Source organism: Acanthisitta chloris, unplaced genomic scaffold, assembly GCF_000695815.1.
Source record: "Acanthisitta chloris isolate BGI_N310 unplaced genomic scaffold, ASM69581v1 scaffold3432, whole genome shotgun sequence".
In the NCBI taxonomy this organism is placed as follows: domain Eukaryota; kingdom Metazoa; phylum Chordata; class Aves; order Passeriformes; family Acanthisittidae; genus Acanthisitta; species Acanthisitta chloris.
The window spans coordinates 47616-68278 of NW_008662014.1; the positions used below are offsets into that span (position 1 = coordinate 47616).

At 40.4% G+C, this 20663-nt stretch overlaps 1 protein-coding gene across 1 annotated transcript in view; it reads left to right on the plus strand.

Annotated features, from left to right (window-relative positions):
• Positions 1 to 18535, plus strand: part of FAM160A1 (family with sequence similarity 160, member A1) — a 36172-nt gene extending 17637 nt beyond the window's left edge. The window contains exons 5-11 of the mRNA XM_009070419.1: positions 3034 to 3201; positions 6720 to 6799; positions 8234 to 8421; positions 8908 to 9948; positions 13467 to 13645; positions 13922 to 14060; positions 18285 to 18535. Coding sequence (XP_009068667.1) covers positions 3034 to 3201; positions 6720 to 6799; positions 8234 to 8421; positions 8908 to 9948; positions 13467 to 13645; positions 13922 to 14060; positions 18285 to 18535 — 2046 coding nt within the window. The remainder of the gene's footprint in view (positions 1 to 3033; positions 3202 to 6719; positions 6800 to 8233; positions 8422 to 8907; positions 9949 to 13466; positions 13646 to 13921; positions 14061 to 18284) is intronic.
• The last annotated feature ends 2128 nt before the right edge of the window (positions 18536 to 20663 follow it).

A 20663-nucleotide genomic window follows, 5' to 3' on the forward strand; every position in this document is an offset into this window, starting at 1 on the left:
TTTAAGAAGAGACAATGAGCAGGTAGTCTGAATGAAGCTTAATAGCATGGCTTTGGTATCTTACAAAACAGAGATCTTCAGTAATAACTGCACAAATTGAACTAGTCTCACTTTCTACACTCGATGTAATATGTATGATGTGATCCACAGAGAAAGTGTGCAGAGTTAAAAGGCTTTTTGCCAAGGGTGGGTTTTGCCTAGTGTAACTAATTCCTCCAATGTCCTTCCCTAGTTAATTGCAAAAAGAGTGAGTTCTCTAGAGGCTCAATCAGAGCAGACTAATGTATCCCGTTGAGTAAAAGGAAAATTAGCCTCATGGAGTTAAAATTGCTTTCTTGAATACTTCTCTAGGTGCCTCAAATCTTCAGAAGTTACACTTACTGTCAGATATGCTAAAAGGGAGAAGCAAGCCCAGAATGCAAGGTGGCAAAATAAGATATAATTGTAAAAGCACAGACATCTGCTTGCCAGGTTAATTGATGTTTTTCCTAAGATGCCTGCATGGCTTTCATTTAAATGTCCAAAAGCAATTTTTTAGTTTGATTTGCTCTTGCAAGGAAGCAGAAGGATGGTCTCTTTGCTGGTTTGTATGGACCAGTTGCACACAAAGGCACACTAAGAGAGCACTGAAACCTCTAGAACACAATTGTATTAGAATTCACTTGTACAGCATTAACTTGCCTACTTTGAGTGTTGCACAGTGAGCTGCAAAGTAGACCTATCCTCATTTATTGAGAAAGTTTGAAGGAGTGTTGTGGCTAAGGCAGTATATTTTCATTGACTAATGAAAAAAAGATTCTTACAAATCCATTTAAATCTTGACGAAACTTAGACATCTTCTCTCTTTCTTTCAACATAGTTAAGCAGATTCAGCAACATTTCTCCCAAGAACTAAAAATTAAGTGTAATGTGGTACCCTGCACAAAACCCCCTCAATTCAAACAATTAAGATTTAACAAGATTATGTTACTTCTTTGTGAACCGTTTGGGGATTCATTAATCATTGGTTGGTTCTTCTAGCTCTGTTTAGTGGTATCAGTGAAGTGTTGGCTATAAAACAAGATCTCTTTTTTTGTCTAGTTTCCAAGCTGTTAGGAGCAGTGAACTCAGAACTCAGCATTTCTTTTCTAGAGTAGTCTCCAACTGACTTTCTTCTGCTCTTTGTTTCATTCATGATATGCACTTTGAAAAGCATATGAATTTCTCTCACTGATAGAAATGTAGGATGAGTTGCCCAAAGAGCTTCGGTTTCAGAAGAAGGTCACTGCCCTTGTGAATCTGCTGGCTTTTCTTGCTTTCATTTACAGCTTCAGTATTTTATACATATACGTGCTGTCAGCAAACATCTGTGAACCCTGCAGGCCAAGAACGTGCTTCCTTTTCCCCATAAAGGATGAAGAAGTGACACGGAGACGTAACGATGTATTGCTTCTGTCTGGCCTTTGCTTGGCAGAGGGTTTAAACTTGTCAATGAACTCTATGCTATCATAATGATGTCACATGATGGATTTCTTAGGCTTTGCTTTTTACGGCTCACTGCTGTTAAAAAAAAAAAAAAAAAAAGAGGAAAAGGAAAAAACCCAACCAGTTCTCAGGGCAACAGTCGCAAACTTTGATCGGAAAGCCATTCTTTTTTAGACCACAAGTCCCCACACATTTTGGCTATTGGAAAAAAAAAGCTTTTCTAGTTGGAGCTGAACTTCTATTACCGGATGAAAAATTGGACTGTTGCTGCTTCACTGGTGTTTTGTTTCTAATGCCAAAACAAGCTGGTAGCTGGTTATTAAGGATGGTGTAGCTGAGTACTAGAATAAAACCTGAGACTGAGAGTGATTCAATGACCTTAACTTTAGAGCTTCTCTCTCCACAGGGTCTGCAGGCTGCACACCCCATTCCTGTGTACTGTGTAACCAGCTAGAAGCAACTTGTGATCTTAAATGCTTTAAAGAGAATGTTTGCATCATGACATTACTGTGTACATGGCTAACATGCAGCATAATGGGATAGGGATTTTCATATTTACAGCATGTTACGTAAATGTTGCCTTTCTGAGTATTTTCTAAATCCTCTTAGCTCTTAAGTGACAGCTTTGGGGTTTTATTTTTTTATTTAATAAAATCAGTCTTTTCATTTATCCAGCTCAGTTTGGTAAACAAAAGATGTTTAATACTTCCTTTCATATAGGCAGATTTTTGTATTTAAGGGTTTATCTTTATGCACTTAAGCTTATTAGGTTCCTGGGTAACTGAAAAAAGCTGACTTGGCAAGAGCTGCACAGAGGTGGGCTTTGGAATTTTCTGTGCTTTGACAGTGCATACTGTGAATAGATGGTCTCCAGGGGATTGCAATAAACAGAGCAGCATGGGTTATGGTATGCAAATGTCACATGGATATTTGAATTCTATTTTGATCTACTCAGAGTCAGTAGTGAAGATTCTGGGTTTAGCTTTATGTGTGTATATAGGTTCATACATACTCCTTGTAAAAATTGAGTACGTTGAGAAATTGTGCTGTGGCACAACTCTGGACATCTATGAGGGTTTTTTCTTTAAAGCTCTAGGACCATGACTTTGTACTGTGCTTTGATTGTGCTCTGACATTTATTTTTAATTAAGTGATAGATGCATGTATTCACAACATTTAAAAATGCTGCTGAGAGATGACAGAAGTGTGATACAAAAGAGGTGACGTGGGCAGAAAGGTGGTGGGGATCTTCTAGCATGATTTGGTTCTTTGATTTTCAGTAGGTGTGAGATTTGTGGTTTCAGATTTTGGGGGAGGATTCTTATTCCTGGGGAAGCAAGACAGATAATAAATGGGTTCCAAATGTTTGCAAGGCATTCAGAAGCATGGTCTGCAAATTTAAGAGCAAAGACCTCAGCGTTTTTGTGGCAGTGTTATGCCTGGAGAACTTAGAGTGTTTGCCAGATTCACACTTGTAGAGGATGGATGGATGGATGGATGGATGGATGGATACTTGTTGTGTCCAGTATGTTTGCATTTACACTACTTTTGCTTTACTTTTGCTTGTAGGTGACTGTGGAAGAAGTGATGACCACTACTGCATACCTGGATCTGTTCTTGCGTAGTGTTTCTGAGCCAGCTCTCCTCAAGATTTTCCTCCGCTTCATTTTGCTGCACCGACACGAGAATGTGCATATCCTAGATACACTTACTAGCAGGATCAACACACCATTCCGGGTAAGGCAAGCAGAAAGGAAGTTCAGGTACTCAGCATGGATGTAGGTTAAATATTTTAATTGGATATTCCGTATGTTACAGCTGGGTACCTGTTTACCTAGGAATCTTCTTCCCCTCTCCCAAAGATGTGATTTCTCCACCCCCTCAGTTCTTTGGGATGTGTTATAACATTTAGCTACCACTGTACAAAGTTGATAAACATGTGAAGTGGTTTCACACATGTGGAAAAAGGGATAGAGGGAGATGAAGGCTTATGGAAGTTTGAATTCTGTTAGAAGATAAAAGGTAAATTTGGAAGCATTTTTATTCTGAACACTGCTGGATTAGTGCTATCATTGGTAACTCTCCCTGGCACTAAATACACTTGTCGTGAGGAGCATTTTTGATCTTTGGAGTTTTGCCAAGCAACAGGCATTTGCAAATAGTCCTTCTGGGGAAGCAATGGGGGCCCTGTAAGGATGTCTCCAAATTGATCCCAGTTGTTCACTGCGATATTGCTGATGTGTTCTCAGGAATCTAGTCTGTATTATTGTAGCATGTTTACTGAACTATGACATTCCCTGCTTTCTTTGGCTAAAATAACGTGCTTTCTTGTTCAGGTGATCAGGACCTGCTTTCTTTGGTTAAAAGAACGTGCTTTCTTGTTCAGGTGATCAGGCTGCTGCTCCCTTTTCTTTGCTTTCACTTCCCTGTGCAGTAAGGTTTATCTCAGATCTGCACTGACCCCTTCTCAGCCTAGGCACAGTGCACCACAGAGGCTGGAGGGCCAGCTGACAGAGAGAGTAGTTCCCTTTGCTAAGAAATTGGATCTTCTGGCTGAGAACCTGACTGCTTGTTGCACTGGTAACCTTCCTGAGCCTTGCTTGGCTTGCAGCCTTGGCTCACTCTTGGGTGACGCGCAGCTCTGTGCATGAAATTAAGAATAATGTTTTAGTGCAAGTGAATGTTTAGAATGTGCAATAATGTTTTGGAGAAGCCAGAACACCAGCATGTGCATAAAATTTGTGTTAGGGACAGTAGCATCATCTGAGCATTGTTTTGAAATGTAAGTCCTTGCAAATATCAATATGTGCTGCTGTTTGTGCATCTCTGAGATGGATTGACTCTGAAAACTGAAACAGCTTCTGTCTTCAAAAATGCAAAAGCTGTTGTCTCTGTTAATCATTAGTTACTGCTCCTTAGGCAAATGAGATGAGAATTGTAAAGAATTCTACAGCCCTGAGCAACTCAGGATCTCAGCCAAAATGGTTCTGTGGTGCTAAAGTTTTCTGCAGTATAGCTTGGCCAAGTGCAAAAGCCAGAACTGCAGCCTTCTGTGTGTTTCCGTGGCACAAAAGCTGCATACATTATTATTGATGAAAATACTGATTAATAATTCACAGGTTTAAACTTATATGAACAGATGCCCAAAAGGACTTAGGACAATACTATCCTCTTTGTCTCTCGAATGTATTTGAAATCTTACCTTTTTACAAAATACAAAAACAGACTAGTTTTATGTATTCAGAAGATTCCTATTTTGCCATATGGTTGCAAGGCAAATGACTAATGTTTTCCTATAAACTGAAATTTGTTAAATACAAGATAATTTAAGGCAGGTTTTTTTTGAACTTTCATGGCATGAAGAAAGTTAGACTTGGCTCTCTGTAAATTTCACAGAGGAAATGAGATTTCCTCTTTTTCTCCCATGTCCCTCTGCCACCTAAAATGCACCTTTCATGCAGGGATCAGACTTCTTCCAAAGGCTTGTTGTGAAGCTCTTCAATTCTGCCCTTGTGTTCACATTAAGAACTCCAGTTCTGGGTATTTCTTCCTCTCTTGCCATTTTACTTTCTCCATCTATATCTAAAGACATGAAGTCTTGGACTATCTCTTGACTCTTAGTAAAAGCAGTGGAGAGCGGTGGCAGAGCAACAAGTTTGAGCTCTGCTTTGCCTCACACCAGGTCACTTCATGAGCATTTTCCACTTCTCTCTGCTTTTTCTCCTTCTTTTGTACTTCTGTGGGTGTTCAATGACCAAACTAGGAAAGGCAGTCAAAAAAACTTTCATTTTTCAGAGACTTATCAACTGAGGTTCACTTAAACTTCGTTATTTAACTGTTTCACAGCGATACTTAGCAAGTTAGGGGAGATACATGTATGCATATATATAGTTTAAGAAATCCATGCATTCATCTGGTCTTGGTCACCATGGACAGCTGATCATATTAATCATTAATCCTGAATGAGTTACAAATGATGTTCAGTGACTGAAAAAATGAGATCAAGAAATATCTGTAGCTTTTTTCTTATTTTGTCCTAATCTGTTCATTTTGTTAGCTACTGGAAAGTGCAATTAATTTCATATATTAGTTATTTGAGTTTACATAATTAATATAGGGAGAGACAAGATTCAAACACCGAATTGTAACTTCAGGAAAGGGTCAATTTATGCTAAATAATTCTCACAGGAGTCAGCCTGGTCTTGGAGTCCAAGCCTCCTGTAAGATACTGTTTTCATGAGAGACCAGCCCAGGCGAACATGCCCAAGGAAATACATGTTGAGAAGTAGGGGTACAAGAATAGTGTGGTCTGTGAAAGCTTACAGCTCATGCTTCTACCACTTTGGGCACAACTGCCATCTAGCAAGTGACTGGCAGGTAAAAATGTACTGTAGGATAGCTTTGAAAGTGTTGTATGCCTAATTAATGACCAAACAAGCCTGTAGAAAAGTCCATATTTCTAGCCTGATGTAAAACCAGTGTGGAAGTGGAGTGCCTGTCACGGAGTGGGTATGACTTTTGTCTCTGCTGAGTGTGACTACTGAAATACCTAGTTACAGGGATATTTGATCAGACCTTTGGCAAAAAGGCAAGCATGCAATTCCTATGAGGAATCCTATCCATTCTCCTGGTCTCACAGAAAGGATCTTTGTGCCTTGCCATAGTTCTGAGCTGTTAAGTGACCTGTAATAGAGGGATTATGAACATTCCATATGGAGTAGATTCTGACCAAAATGACTTTGTTCTGGTCAGTGTCAGTACATTAAGCTATTCTAGAACCATTCAGCTTCTTAATGTGCAGAACAGTAATCATTCCTTATGCTTAAAGCAACAGAAACTTGAGGTAATTTATAACTTTTCTTTCAGAAAAGACCTTTAGTTTAGTAAAAGACCTTTAGTAAAAGACCTTTAGTTAGGTAAAAACTAACACGCTGTATCGGAAGGGACAGGTTTCAGCTCATGCTAAGTTAAATTAATAAACTTGAATAGTATTTAAGACTGGTAAATTATTGTTTTTTTAATAGCTTATTTGAAGGAAAATTCTGGATTGTATTTTGTTAAAATGTAATATGTTATGTATAGCTCTAGACAACTTGTAAAAAAAAACCCCATGGGGTGCTGCCAAAATGAAATATCATGCAAAGCGTGTCTTATAAAGCATGATGTCCTGGCAGAGCCATTTTGTAGTGTAGTATGCAGGGAAGATTGGAAAGATACAATTTCCAGATCAAAAACTGACAACATTTATTTTCCAGCTCTGTGTGGTCTCCTTGGCATTGTTCAGAACACTCATTGGCTTGCATTGTGAAGATGTGATGTTACAGCTTGTTTTAAGGTAAAGCCCAAACTCCTTTTCCCATTCTTCATCCTAACTCTGGGACATATGGTCTCTGCCTATGGATGCAGAGCTGGATGTAAGCTCTCCAAGAGAGCAGAAATCCAAGCAACTACAGAGAGAAGAATATTTATGATCCTGACAAAAGTCCACCAGACCTAACGAAGTGTAATTTACATCCCAAGATCTTCAGAGCAAGAGATTTTTCCTGTGATTTATTTCTATGAAAGTGAGAGAAGAGAAGCTAAGAATATATTTATCACCTCCAAACTTCTTATTCCCTGCTTCTAAATGTGTAATTCTTCTCTCCTGCATGTTTCCTTTAGTCTATTATGCTCTGTGATACTTGTTTGCAGCTTCCACCTTCTTTCTTGTTGCTTCCTCGTCTTTGATTCCACTCTCACTGAGAATACTTCGGGTTCCTGAACTATTATAGGTAGATTTTTATGTAATGTACTAAATGCTTTGATTATTTTTGGTTTTAACTGGTGGTTCTATACATTGATTCAAGATACTTATAATCAAGGTGTGTATATTAGATGAGAACTGATTATTTGGAAATAATGGTGTAACTAACTTGGGCTTTTAGCACTGTGGATCACATGAGTGTTCCAGGTCATCTGTGTTTCCACACACAGGCATTAAGGTGAAATTCCATATCGTTCTGGCTATTGTGCCTGAGAATGCTGTTTGGATCTTTGTGAATTCATATCACCACTCCACTAGCAGAGTGCTGTGGTTAGGCTTCTTTTTGTTTATTTAAGGAATCCTTTAGAATTTGTTTGTATTTTAAATGGCAAAACATCAATCCAGTTAACCTGAGGCTCTTAATAAAGTGCCTTTTAAAAGTAAACCAAAAGTGCTCTAAAGAAGTTCAACATGGGACTGTGCTTTCTCTGTTCCTGTATTCTCCATAGCTTCTTCCATCCTCTGCCTGAGAGCTCAGTCTCGATCTATTGCAGTAAAACACCTTGATGACCCTTCCATCTTTTTTGCTGGCTGCTTGCCTGGCAAGCATAAACTGTCTCTCTCTGGATTTCCCAGGAAAACAAATTGAGGATTCTGAGACAGAGCTCACTCGTAGTTGGACCAAAGCATTCTGATGACCTTTGACATCTGCCCATCGTGCACTCCCCCCATACTTTCTTACAGCAGGTTTGCTCTGACCTGCAAAGGATTGTTCACTTCCCTGTTGTGATGCAACTCGTCTCCTCTCTCTACTTGTCTTGACAGTTCCTCATCAAACCAAGCATCACAATGTAAAGAGTCAGAGCTTCATTCTCCAGGGAGGTTTAGAAAACGGATTGCTGTAAATGTTATTGTTACTGTTTCTTTTAATTTGGAGAAGGCAGGAGGGTGGGAAGAGAATTTTATAGGTTGTTGCTTTCTCTAAGATGAAAGGATAATAAGTAATGCTAGACACTGCTGTTTCAGGTATCTGATCCCATGCAACCACATGATGCTGAGCCAGCGCCGTGCTGTGAAAGAGAGAGACTGCTATTCTGTATCTGCTGCAAAACTGCTGGCCCTGACACCAGTCTGCTGCACCACTGGAATCACTCTGACACTTGAAAGCCAAGGAAAAGATTATATCCTATGGACAAAAGCAGCACAAACTAAAGGTAAGTGGTGCTTGGGAAGACCAGATCATTAAGCGAGTTTGATTTGGTAGCACCTCATGGGAGGAAGTGGGAGAGAATGGGAGGGGGAGAAAATGTGTTGGGCAACAGTAAACTGGGCAAGCTTGGACTAGAAAGCTTATTTAATTTCTTCCATGTGTCCAGGTCTATCGAAACCTTATTTTGACAGCTATCCAACTTGAATATGTATTCATGAAAATAATGTACAGATACATGACAGCAACTCTTGCTGCTTCCGAGTGGTTGCCAGTCTAAGGTTTGAATTTGAGCTCCTCTCAGAAATCTTGAGTTACTGCTCTGTCTTTGCAATAGGAACAAGTCATGTATGTTTATGAGCATCTTTATGCTTTGGTCTTCCTGCCTTATTGGATGGTTGGGGTTAAAAACTCTACCTGCAATGTTTTAGTGGATGCCTTTCTAGAGAAAATTTGATATACTACTCATGGTATGAGTCATCTTCACTTGCAGATCCTGGTGGACGCTCCTCTGAATCTGCTTGCATCGTGGAATATGGAAGAGCTGTGGACATCAGCTACTTGCAGTACCTGGGGGAAGCTCAAGAAGCCATCCTCCAGTGCTTGAAAGATTGTAAGGTTTGGTCTGCTTTGTATGATGGGGTAAACCCTGATCCAGACACCTTTATCCAAACACTTGCTGAGGAGAACAGTACAGATGTGGAACACCCCATGTTTCGGCTCCAGCAAAGGACACCTAGCACATGTAGCTCCTCTCAAGTAACTCCATGCAGTGAGAAGATGCAGTTGGAGCTAGAATGGGATGATAGCTATGACACAGGAATTTCTCCTGGTTCTAATGTGAGCTCACCACAAGCGTATGATGATCTGGGAAGCGCAGAAATGCAGCCACCAGCAGAGCCACCAAAACACATTCAAGAAATGAAAAAAAATGCCATTATGCTCATTAAAGGTTCTTACATAGAGGAATCAGACTTTCAGGATGATGTTATGGTTTACAGGTTATGCGCCCAGAAGGATACTCAAGATGATGACAGCTCCAAGGAGAAAACTTTAAATGCAGCCAGAGAACATGAGGTGCAAAGCCAGACAGTAATCAATGGGCCTCTTGCAAAGACCCAGCTGGAAATGGACTTGGATGAGCACAGTAAGAGAAATTCAAGCTCAACTCAAGGTGTAATGAAAGAACAAATAAACCAGAAAATGGCTGAGATTGATCCACAGCCAGACTTGGAGTTGAAGCTTTCTTCTCAGGAGGCAGATTGTAACTTAAGTGTAAGACTGCTGAGCACAGATGGTGAGGATTTCATTGCACAGTATGACAAAATTATTAAGGAACTGGATCCAAACAGCACAAGCTTGGAGGAGCAGAAGTTGGATACTCCTGACCCTGTCTCTCCAGCAGAAGAGGAAGAGGACTTTGAGAATTTCTCAGCAGACACCCCTTCTGCAGAGAGCATGCCATCTCCCTTTGGACCAAAGGAGGATGGCTCTCCTAAACACACTTCGAGGAGTCAGAGCGTTCCATTTACAGGTGGAATGTCCTGTTAATTACATAAATAACAAATACAGGAAGACATGGTGGTTAAAGGTGGCCAAATGAGTTCATACTGTGCAGCCAATAGCATAAGCATAGAGCAAGGAACAGCCCTGGCACTAATGAGGTTATAGCCCAAATAGCTGAGACCAAGAGACCAAGGAGAGTGAGACATCTCACGTTAAAGTACAGCAGAACCATCAGTGTGTTGACAGCAAATGATGTCTGAGTTTTTGGAGGGGTTCTTTTGGCTGCTTTTGTTTGGCAATTATTTGAAATGTGTTTTGTTGTTTGCATGTGAGAGCACCATCACTCTAGAGGAGGTTTTTTCAGTTGAAAGGGGTTTGGAGTAGCTGTCCTAATACACAGAGCCCAGCTGAATAGTTTATTTTTCTGGTGACAATGCTGATGCGATGGCTGTGGAATCACAGTGCCATTTTCCCCTCTCTGCTGTTCCACATTGCAGCACGTGGTGGCAGCACCGGTGCCATGTCTGTCCGTGCCTGTCTCCATGCTCTGCCCTACCATCCTGTTCTCAGTGTCAGGTCTGCCCTCCCTCTTGGTATGCTGCTTTGTCTGCTGCCAGGCAGCAATGTAAGCTTGGGCTCTGCTGGCTGTCCAAGCTATTCAGGAATGACAATGCTACCGGAGGTCAGAGTGGGCTGTAGATCTGTATTTATGCATCTCCTTGCACTGTGGGCTCTTGATCTTGAATTAGGTCTCCTAGATACCAGAGTAATGAAAATAGTAAAAAAATAGTAATCTATATAGGTTTCCTCATTCAAAACCAAACCCCTTTAAGATGGCTGCTTGTTTATTTGGAGGGGGAAAATATGTGTTCATTGAAAAGCAGCCCTTTCTGGTCAGCTGTGGCCAGAGTGCTTGGCACTGTTTCTTAATTGAAAAATTCAGCCTGTTTTTCAATGTGCTATTTTTGTTGTGGTGACAATTTCCTTGTACCAGAAGCTAATCACATTCAAATCTCTCTGTTTTCCATTATCTGCTGTCAAATGTAGCTCAAAAATGTTGTCTGTCTCTCATTCTTCACCTAGTCCCTCCCTCCATTTGTGCCTTTCCAAAAACCGACATCAAAACCACCCCCTGCCAAAAAGCTAGACACAAAAAGCCTCACTGTTTGCTCCCCATCCTCAACATGTTTTACTCTTAGGCCTTTTACCTTGCTTTAAGGGAGATCCTAGCGGTTGCATGTAAGGAGATGCTCGTGACACTGCCTCAGAAATCTTGAGATTGCAGGGCCTTTCAAAGACAGCAACCTGATCTAGTGGGTGTCCCTGCCCTTGGCAGGGGGGTTGGAACTTGATCTTTAAGGCTCCTTCCAACCCAAACCATTCTATGATTCATGATTTAATTTGGAATGCTGGATTATTTTTGCAGATGTGTTTGAGAAAGATTTTTAGGTTCCTTTTACTGTTTTGGGATGCTGCCATGGCACAGGGCTTCTCTCTGCAGAATCAAATAGCCTGACAGAGGTTCCCATGCCTAGTATGTGTCAGCAGTGCAAAGATGCTATCTTCTATGGATCTATGGAGAAAATGTTCTATTGGCGTCTTATATCCAATGTAAAAATGTTAAGCATTATCATCCCTATTTTCTCCTGAGCAAGAAAGAAGGTGGTTTTCAGGAACAGGAATTTATACTTTGCTCCCTCCCTCTCCATGTATCAGTGCTTGATTTCATGGCTAGGAAAGGAATAATTTTTTGACTTCTCATCTGGTTACCCTGTTTCTTACAAGGCTTCCAAACTCTGCTTATTTCCTCTGATTCTCAGTCCAATAATTTTTTGGGGGTAGAAGTCATGCTGTCACTGAGAAATTTTTAAATCTGTTTTGTAACCTCCTTGCAGTGGCAAGCAGCACTTGTTACAAGTATTTAGCTTCAGCTTTACCTTGTCACCTTTGAAGTGTTACACAGAGGAGAGAAACAGTGGCACATGTCGACTCCTTCTTCTGCCATCCTTTTTGATACAGTGGAGCTCCCACTGCACTGTGGTCCTCAGGAGCTCTGTGAAAATGTCACTATGAACATGATAGGGGAAGCAGTAGATTATGTTGGGCAGAGGAAACTGTATGTCAACAAAAGCTTTTGGGGCTGTCCCACTGTGGGTACCATGGCAGGGTGGATTCCTGCAGGGTGTGATACCAACCTGAGCTCCCTCCCACCTTTCCTCTTGTGAGTAGAGCTGTGCCAGCATTAGCCCCAAGAGATGAGTCTTGAGGGAGTGCTTGCTTTGTATGCTGTAAAGCATGACAGCCTCCAAGCTTTAACAGAGGTCTCTTAGGTGGAGTGGCAGCAGGGCACTTCTGATTTGATCCTTTTTGTTGCACAGGCCCAGAATTGCCTCGACCTCTGCTGTAGTTTAGAGCAGGCACATTAAACTGAGCTCTGCTGTGTGCAGCTAGCTCCTGTGGTAGCTGTCTGTGAGCTGAGGGGAGCTGGAATGGGGTTGGATTATGGCCACCTGCCTGACCCTAGAAATGCCCATGGCATGCATCTTGTGCCATGGTTGAGGGTGGGATATTCCATGTAACTGCATCACCCAGGGTTTCTTCTGCATGGTTTCCCAAGCTTTTAGGCATCCTGAACAGTGTAGTGGGACTGGGGGTGGGACAAGGGGTGTTTCTAAGACTTGATTTGAGATTAGGTCTCTTGTGCAGACTTCCTCAGGCATCTCACCAGTCATGTGGTCTAACAACATGTGGTATTTGGTTGAAGTTATTCTCAGCTTTGCAAAGGTTTCTTAAGCTTGAGCACTAAGGGTTTATGTACTTTCATGGTAAATGCTTCTGTATTTCAGTGGTTGTCCTGCAGCATGAATACACAAACTAAAGCTATTATTTATTGATGACATTTATATGATAAAGCTCATGTCTACCAATAATTTTGCTTATAAATCTATTTTAGCATCTTCCCTGCTTTGTGTGACTGTTTGCAATACTGAAAATGCCTTTTCTTGTGATGTGAACTATCACGGCTCTTGATTTTAATGTTTACAGAGGCATTTTCATATTTTCTTTAGAACACCATTTTTGTTATAAGACAAGCAAGCTAGCTATAATTTACTTTTCCCAGTCCTTACATAGAAATAAGGCACAGCAGGAGCAAAAAAAGCAGATTCTGTTTGCATTGAAACTAATAGTGCCATTCCAATTAACTTCAAGAGGAATAGAATGGTAGACCATAATGTACTAAGCCAAATCCTTATTGGCACATGTAAAGTAGAATAGTTATGCATGTTAAATATGCCATTAATGTAAATTATTGGGTAGCAAGTGAATGAGCTTCTAATCACAAAAGCTTTTAACACCTCTGTTAAGTCTGTTTTGTCTGCTCAGCTACAGTTTGTTTTTTCTCTCTGCTGTCTTTAATTAGTGTGCGGGAGGTCTAAATTGGTTGGTTATGGTGATCAAAATTCCTTTTAAATGCCTATTTCCTGGATCTAAGGATTTTTCTTCTGTGAAAATGAAAGCATTGGTTCCTTCTAATTTTTTTTGCAGGACCATTCATCAGTGTAGTGTTGTCGAAGCTGGAGAACATGCTGGAGAATTCCTTGCATGTAAATTTGCTACTTATTGGGATTATCACTCAGCTGGCGAGTTATCCACAGCCCCTTCTTCGCTCCTTTCTGCTCAACACCAACATGGTGTTCCAGCCCAGCGTGCGGTCACTTTATCAGGTATTTGACCACAGGTGTTAGCCATGCCCACTGGAGCAGTATTTTTGGTGCCTTCTTAAACCTTACATTAGCTCTTTCAGTTTCACCTGTAGTTTTCCTACCTGTCTGTGAGCTTCTTATTTCTTTTCAGTGTTTTAATTACATTTGTGCCAAGAACTGGAAATTCTGTATGACCATAGCTTTTGACATAACTCTATTTTAATGCAGGTAGTGGAAGCCTGAGTAGTCAGTCTGTGGCTGCACTGGAAGAACTAATTGTTGCTGTTGTTTTGGCAGGTGCTGGCATCTGTGAAAAATAAGATTGAACATTTTGCTTCCATTGAAAAAGACTTTCCAGGTCTTCTCCTGGAGGCCCAACAGTACTTGCTTTTTCGTGTGGACATGTCTGATGCTGCAGAAGAATTGCTAACCAAAGGTAAATGTTAACCCCACTCAGAGGAGTGCTGGGTGGAATGACTTACCAGCTAACCCTCTTCTTTTCTACAGATGATTAAAAGTAGGTGTGGTGTGTTGTGAATGTCATAAACCACATGTATCCTTCTGACTTTAAACTGATGATCCTCAGTAGACCAAAGTGTATGGGTGTATTTGGATATTCTTTGCTCTTTAGAAGCTTTTGTTTGTTACATAAAAGATCTGTTTAAAGAAGGAACAAAATCAGTTCTTGGCTTGCTGTCAGTTTGGCCATAAACAAACTCACTTTCAAGGCATGAGGTGAGGTGGCATATGTGCATGATTTCATTTTATTTTTAGCCTGACCTTCAGCTAGTCATTGGTTCTTTTTTGATAAATGTTAGGGAGGACAGAAGTCCAGGATGAATTAGTTTCTGCAACAACTGAATAAGGCATCGCATCATGGTTTGGGCTACTACTGAAGGAGATAGATAGTAGCCAGGAAACTTTCAATGTATGTTTTTGCATGGCAAACAAAGCAAAACAAACAGGAATTATTTTTTTAAAAAAAGAGGGTGCATGTGTGTAAAAGCCAGGACACTTTGAGAGCAGTGAGGAGTTAAACAGCTATCATCCCACCAAGCCAGCTTTACAGGGAACTTCTGGAATATCTGTTGCTTTTCAAGCACAGTGCAAACTACACCTGTCTTGACAGTTACCAGTATTTATTTATACCACTGTGGGGCAGGCTAGTGAAAATAAACAAAATGAAGAGTCTTACATGCTAACTAAGAACCTTCCAGACACAGCCAGGCAATGGGTAGAGTTGGGGCCCTGCCCTGAGGACGTGCTTGTTCTTAGCTTGCTGCTGAGCAGGCAGTGTTGGGTGCAGGTTTCCCTTAAAAGTCAGCTTCTCATGTGATGGGAATGTGTCAAATTTGGTGAGAGATTAAGAGCTGACTCTGCAACAGGGTTCCAGAGAGGCTGCATTTACAGGTGTGTGCTTACTCATCATTTGGAGTCACCCACTCTGCATATACCTCTGTGAAGGTGTTGATATTTTTCTTGAATTTCCAGAGATATGGAAAGCAGGACTCTCTATATGCCATTTGAATTGTGTTTTCATTTTTCAAGGCTCTGAATAATAATAATAATCTACCTAGTTTCGAATCAGCATAGTATGTGTTTCTAGTGTTTGCAGTACACCTAGTCTGTAAAATTAAGATCTAGCTAAGGCTGCTTCTCGAAGAATTGGTCTGTGGAAGGTGCCTGCTGAAAAGCAGCTGTGTTCTGCCAGTGTCAGCAGTGCTTTAGGCTCTGCATTCTGGTGCCACAGATTAGAAAACCTTACAGTTAGATGGTATTGCAGCTAGCATGTGGGAGATGAGGTTAGGAGGCAACATTCAGAGTCCTTTTTATTCAGGTGCTGGCAATAATAACTTTTGTATAATACATTCCCAATGGCATTATTTATATTTCCTATTTTATGTCAGTTTTCTTCTGTGGGCTTTGGAATTTGCCAGGTTGACTCATACTGGTCATTATGTAGGAATTTGAAACAATGCTGCTTAGTCACCCTGTCGGTACATTTTCTTCTAATGTGGCAACTGCTGTAAAGAAATCTTCTCTTGGCAAATAGGTGGAGAGTAAATAAATGTCTGGATAACTGCAGACTTGGTTCCCAACAGGACTGGTGATGCAAGTTGTCAAACTGTAATCCTGGGGGAAAGCTGGCTCAGTAGTCCATCCACCAGTAGTTCATTGTATTGATTAAGAAGTGCAAGATAGGAACTGCTACAATAATGGCAAATGGAAAAAAACCAACAAAACAAACAACAAATAGGGAACTCCCATAGGACTTTTTTTTGCATTAGCTTGAATACCACCTCTGAGCATCATGCAAATTGACTGGTCTCTGAGGGATTTTTTCCCCTGAACAGAAGTGCTGAATAACCCCAGTGTTCTCTCCAGGTCTGAGCATAACTGGCCTCCTGCAGAATTCACATCTGAAAACCAGAAGCCAGACTTAGCAGGGACACAAATATAAACCCAAAACATTCCAGAGCATTTCCTTTCTCTTTACAAGGATGGTCTCTGGAGGTGCTCGAGTAGAAATGGACAATTTATTATTTTCTGCTTGCAGTAGCAGGTGGTTTCCTTACACAGCAGTTTGGGCTCTGGTTACATATCTAGAGCTGTCAGGGTGTAGATCCTGTATGAAACCCTTCCCTTCTTTCAGGGCTTTGGTACTGATCTTCAGAGTTTTAATTTTCTCAGTTTTCGGTTGTATCCTGACCCTAGAAAGAAGTGGACAATCCTGGTCAAATAAACCCCCCCAAATCTCTGGTTCCTAGATCAGCTTTCTGTGCTTTTTGTTTTTTTCCCAAATAAGCAGTTAAATCTAAATAAAAATTATTTTAAAGGAAAGTATCAGTTTCAATCTTCCTTTAAAGCAAAGAGTTTAAAAACAGTATACTAACTGTCTGGTTATATTGGCTAAACTATTTAAAAACCATAAAATATTAATTGTGAAACATTTTGACATAAGAAAATCTGAAAAAAAGTCTTTAGGGGAAGCTCAAAACTTTATCTTTTCATTGTAATTCATAATTTAAGTTGTTTTTCCTCCCACAGTCAGATTTTTCCACAGAATTGAAATTCCTGTACACTCTCACTCGTACATAGACATTTGTAGAATAACAACATGAATGATTGATAAGTCTGGCGTTGGAAAGGTGTTTGAAACTCAAGAAAAGTACAAGTCTGTTAAATGATTAAGACCAAAAATTCTTTCGAGTGTTTGGAAGTGTAGGGTAATTCCACAGTGCCTGAGGATGGCTGCAGGTAGGGAATGCAGAGCTGTGAGCAGAGGGATTGCTGTGCTCAGAGTGAGGCATTTCATCCACGGCCCCTGTGTTAGCTGCTCGAGAGGTTTCACAACAAGGCTGGTGTCACTTGAGACTGAGCTGTTTTAACATAAACTGCAATGCATTTTGAGGGAAACCTTCATGCAGCAATGTAGTGTTTGGCTTATCTGCAGTATGTGAGTTAATGTAACAGTGCTTTTATTTTTTTAATTATTATACAGCTCATGAGAACATCCACTTGTAAGTTAGACAGGATTTTATCTGTCTCCACTTCTGGCCTGAATGACATCTTGTAGCAGTGAGTTCTAGAGGTTAATTTTTCTTTGTAAAGTTTTTATTTCCATCAGCACTACATTTTGTCACCTTTTAGTTTCATTAAATTAATGATCATCTAATTAAAAGGCAGTTCTGCTTCAGGTTGAAACAAGGAGCAATTGATTGAAATTTAAGTACTGCCATCACTGTAATTCCATGCATTCTGATGCTTGAGCTCTGATCCTCTGAACTCTGGCAGCAGAGATCATATAGCAGAGCACACAGTGGTTACTGCTTGCTCTGTTTCTAATGTTTAGTTGCTTTACATGGAGTTAAAGGTAAGTGTAGTTAGTGGGGCCTTAGCTACAGAAAAATCAATTTTTCAAACATTTTTTCCCTTAGTTCCTAGCTTGCTTCAAACTTATGCAGCAATGTGATAGCTTGGCCTCAAACCCATTTACATGATGATTCATGGGGAGAGGATACAGAAAGAGAAGTCAAGTCAAAACAACAGTTTGATCTGGGGGAGGGCTAGAGCCACAGTATTGGTGAAATGGGAGACAACCATGCTGGGTCTAGATGGGTAGATATTATCTGCTATTTTAGAAGGTAAATCCATATTACTCTTATCTTTCCCTTCTCTTCTGCCCACATATTTCTCTCATCAGAGCTGGAACTGAATAATATATAACCTGGGGAAAGATAGCTAATAAAAAATGTAATAGAATCAGGCCATGTAGAACTTTAAAATGCTGGGTAAGTGGAGTATCTCCCTGCATGATCTGGGTACTGCAAATTACAGCTCTGAACACAATCCTTGTAAACTGGGTTTGGGAACTGTACAGATACCGTATATTTCTCTCATCAGAGCTGGAACTGAATAATATATAACCTGGGGAAAGATAGCTAATAAAAAATGTAATAGAATCAGGCCATGTAGAACTTTAAAATGCTGGGTAAGTGGAGTATCTCCCTGCATGATCTGGGTACTGCAAATTACAGCTCTGAACACAATCCTTGTAAACTGGGTTTGGGAACTGTACAGATACCGTGTGTGCTTAATATACAGAGTCCTTTTTTTTTTTTTCTTTAACCTCTCCCTATCCCTTTCCCTCTGGCTTTAGGTAATGTCCAGCACAGCAGCAACACAGGGAAAGGAAGGAACCTCTCTGAATCTTACCCGACAGTACTCCAGCCTTTCCTGGGACAGAAAGGAAAGAAAGGTCTGGCTCATCCTGGCCTTCCTGCACACGTGAGGAATGCTGTACTTGCAGCTGCCCTTTTCCCGGAGTTCCTGAAGGAGTTGGCAGCTCTAGCCCAGGAGCATTCCATTTTATGTTACAAAGTACTGGGGGATTTTGAAGATTATTATTAGTGGGGTTTTTTTAATGTGTTTTAAAAAAGCTTTTGGAGTTTAAACAGATTTTTTAATGCAAAGCTGCTTACAAAAGAAGGTTGTATGTCAATATTTCCTGAAAATACTTGATTTGGAGGGAGAAGAAGGAGGCAAAATATTATTCTGATTAGGCCTTATAATTTGCCTCTGTGCTACGTAACTTATTTGAGTGATTTCTGATGCTGCTCTTACTGCAGCTTCCTTCTTCATCCCTTCCTCTTTATACAGCCACCCTTCTTTAGTGTCACTAATTCCTGTTGAATTTCTGGAATAGACACTTGTAGGCTGGCTGAGAGAGGCAAACGTGTCAGCTTTTTCTGTTCCAGAAATACTCTTCTGGATAACTTGTTCGGAGACAGTTTGTTTGAAAAAACATTTCCCTATGGGGAAAGTTCACAGTATAAAAAGACATGCACAATCTGCACAAAACTCCTGTATGTGAAGGGTTGTGCTTCTTGATGTCATTGTCCTCTTCACCTCTTCCCTTGCTTTCCCCAAAACCTGGTTCTTAGCAATCCACAACCGAAGCTTCTTTTTAACTAGTGGCTCAGGTTTGCTGAATTCAAGTGATCTTATGTGTATTAAACCCATGAGTAGCTGAAAGCAGGTGCTGGACCCTACACATACCATATTGCCTTATGTCGCAGACAGATCTGCAGCTATCAGCTGTTGGGCTTTGAAGTCAAATGAAGTGTGTAAGTGGATGTGGATTGCAGACTGCCTGGAATTTTCCTTGCAGTTTCTCAGCATTCTCTGATAACTCCTGCATTGCTCCCTAAGCTCGCAGACATGCCTTACTTAGTAAGATTTGCACGAAGTACAAAACAAAATGTTTCTATGCAAGCTGTTATTAGTACGTAGTTTATTTTTATGCTTATTTTAATAAGCTAAAGAAAGATACTCAGTATCTTTCTGTAGTGTTGAATGGACAGCAGGCTGTTTTTATCTTTTTTTTTTTTCATTAAATGAAAAAGGTTTGCTTGCTCCTGAAAGGTGTTCTGTTTTATTGTTAATTTTTTTTTTGGTTAAGGGAAAGTTAAATACTGTTTGTTTACTTTTAATTTAGGTGTTGACTTTTCCTAATATTGCACTTTTGGGATGGTGAGGGGAGGACCAGGCTATTCACCAGCTGCAGAAAAAGGAGGAGTATTGGGGAAAGCTGTCTGCTGGTGACTAACTGCTTGAGAAAATTCTCTGCTGTGAGTAATGGGCTTCATTAGAAGAACCCAAACATGATGAATTGGTGCATCACCACTGCATTTCATCTTATCTTAGTCGCATAATTGTGCTTCCAGTGTGCTGTAGTTGGCTTCATAAAGAGGGGCTTAGTTCAAGAAAGCCTCAAATCTCTTTGTTCAGGAAAGAAACTAACAGTGACTCCAAAAAACATGAAGAAGCAGAAATCAGAAATAACACTTGCATACGTTCTCCTGCTCAATGTAATTCTATAATGTGGGATGCTCCAGTTAATCACGTCCTGATTTTGAAACACTTTCTCAGAGATTGCAAGGGAAAAAAAAAAACCACCTTAAAAACAGAAGGCAGAGATACTCCAGAAGAGTCTAATTAATTACAGGTCAGATTACTCTGGAATTTGCAGTGCAATTTAAGCTCCCAAATCCTTTAGATGGTTCTGAAAAGTTCTGCCTTTAATCTACAAGCTATAGATTAAAGTGCCTGCATTCATTGTGTCAGACTGCAGCAGGCTATTCCAAGGAAAAAAGGAAATCCCAAATTCTACCTCCAACGAAATCACCTCAAGAACTTCTCTGGGCCCATCTTTCCTTGTTTGCTGCACAGCCTTCACTTCCATGATGGCTGGGGGTCATGCTGCTTCCTAGCTATCTCTCCATGGTTTGCTTTAATTTCTAGCTTGTTCAATTTTTTAGGTGCCATTGCATTGCCATCCTGTAAATCACCTGCTGACCTCCGCATGGCCCTCTTTCACCTCTCAAGCTTTCCTGGGAGCTGAAGCCAAGGCTGAGATTTTTCTTAAATCTTATCCAGGCTAGAGAGAGCTCTTTCTTTTCCTTCCCCTACCTTCTCCTTGTTATTGTAAATGGGTAATAAGAAGATTATGATTGTTTGTTTGGTTTTTTTTTTTTTT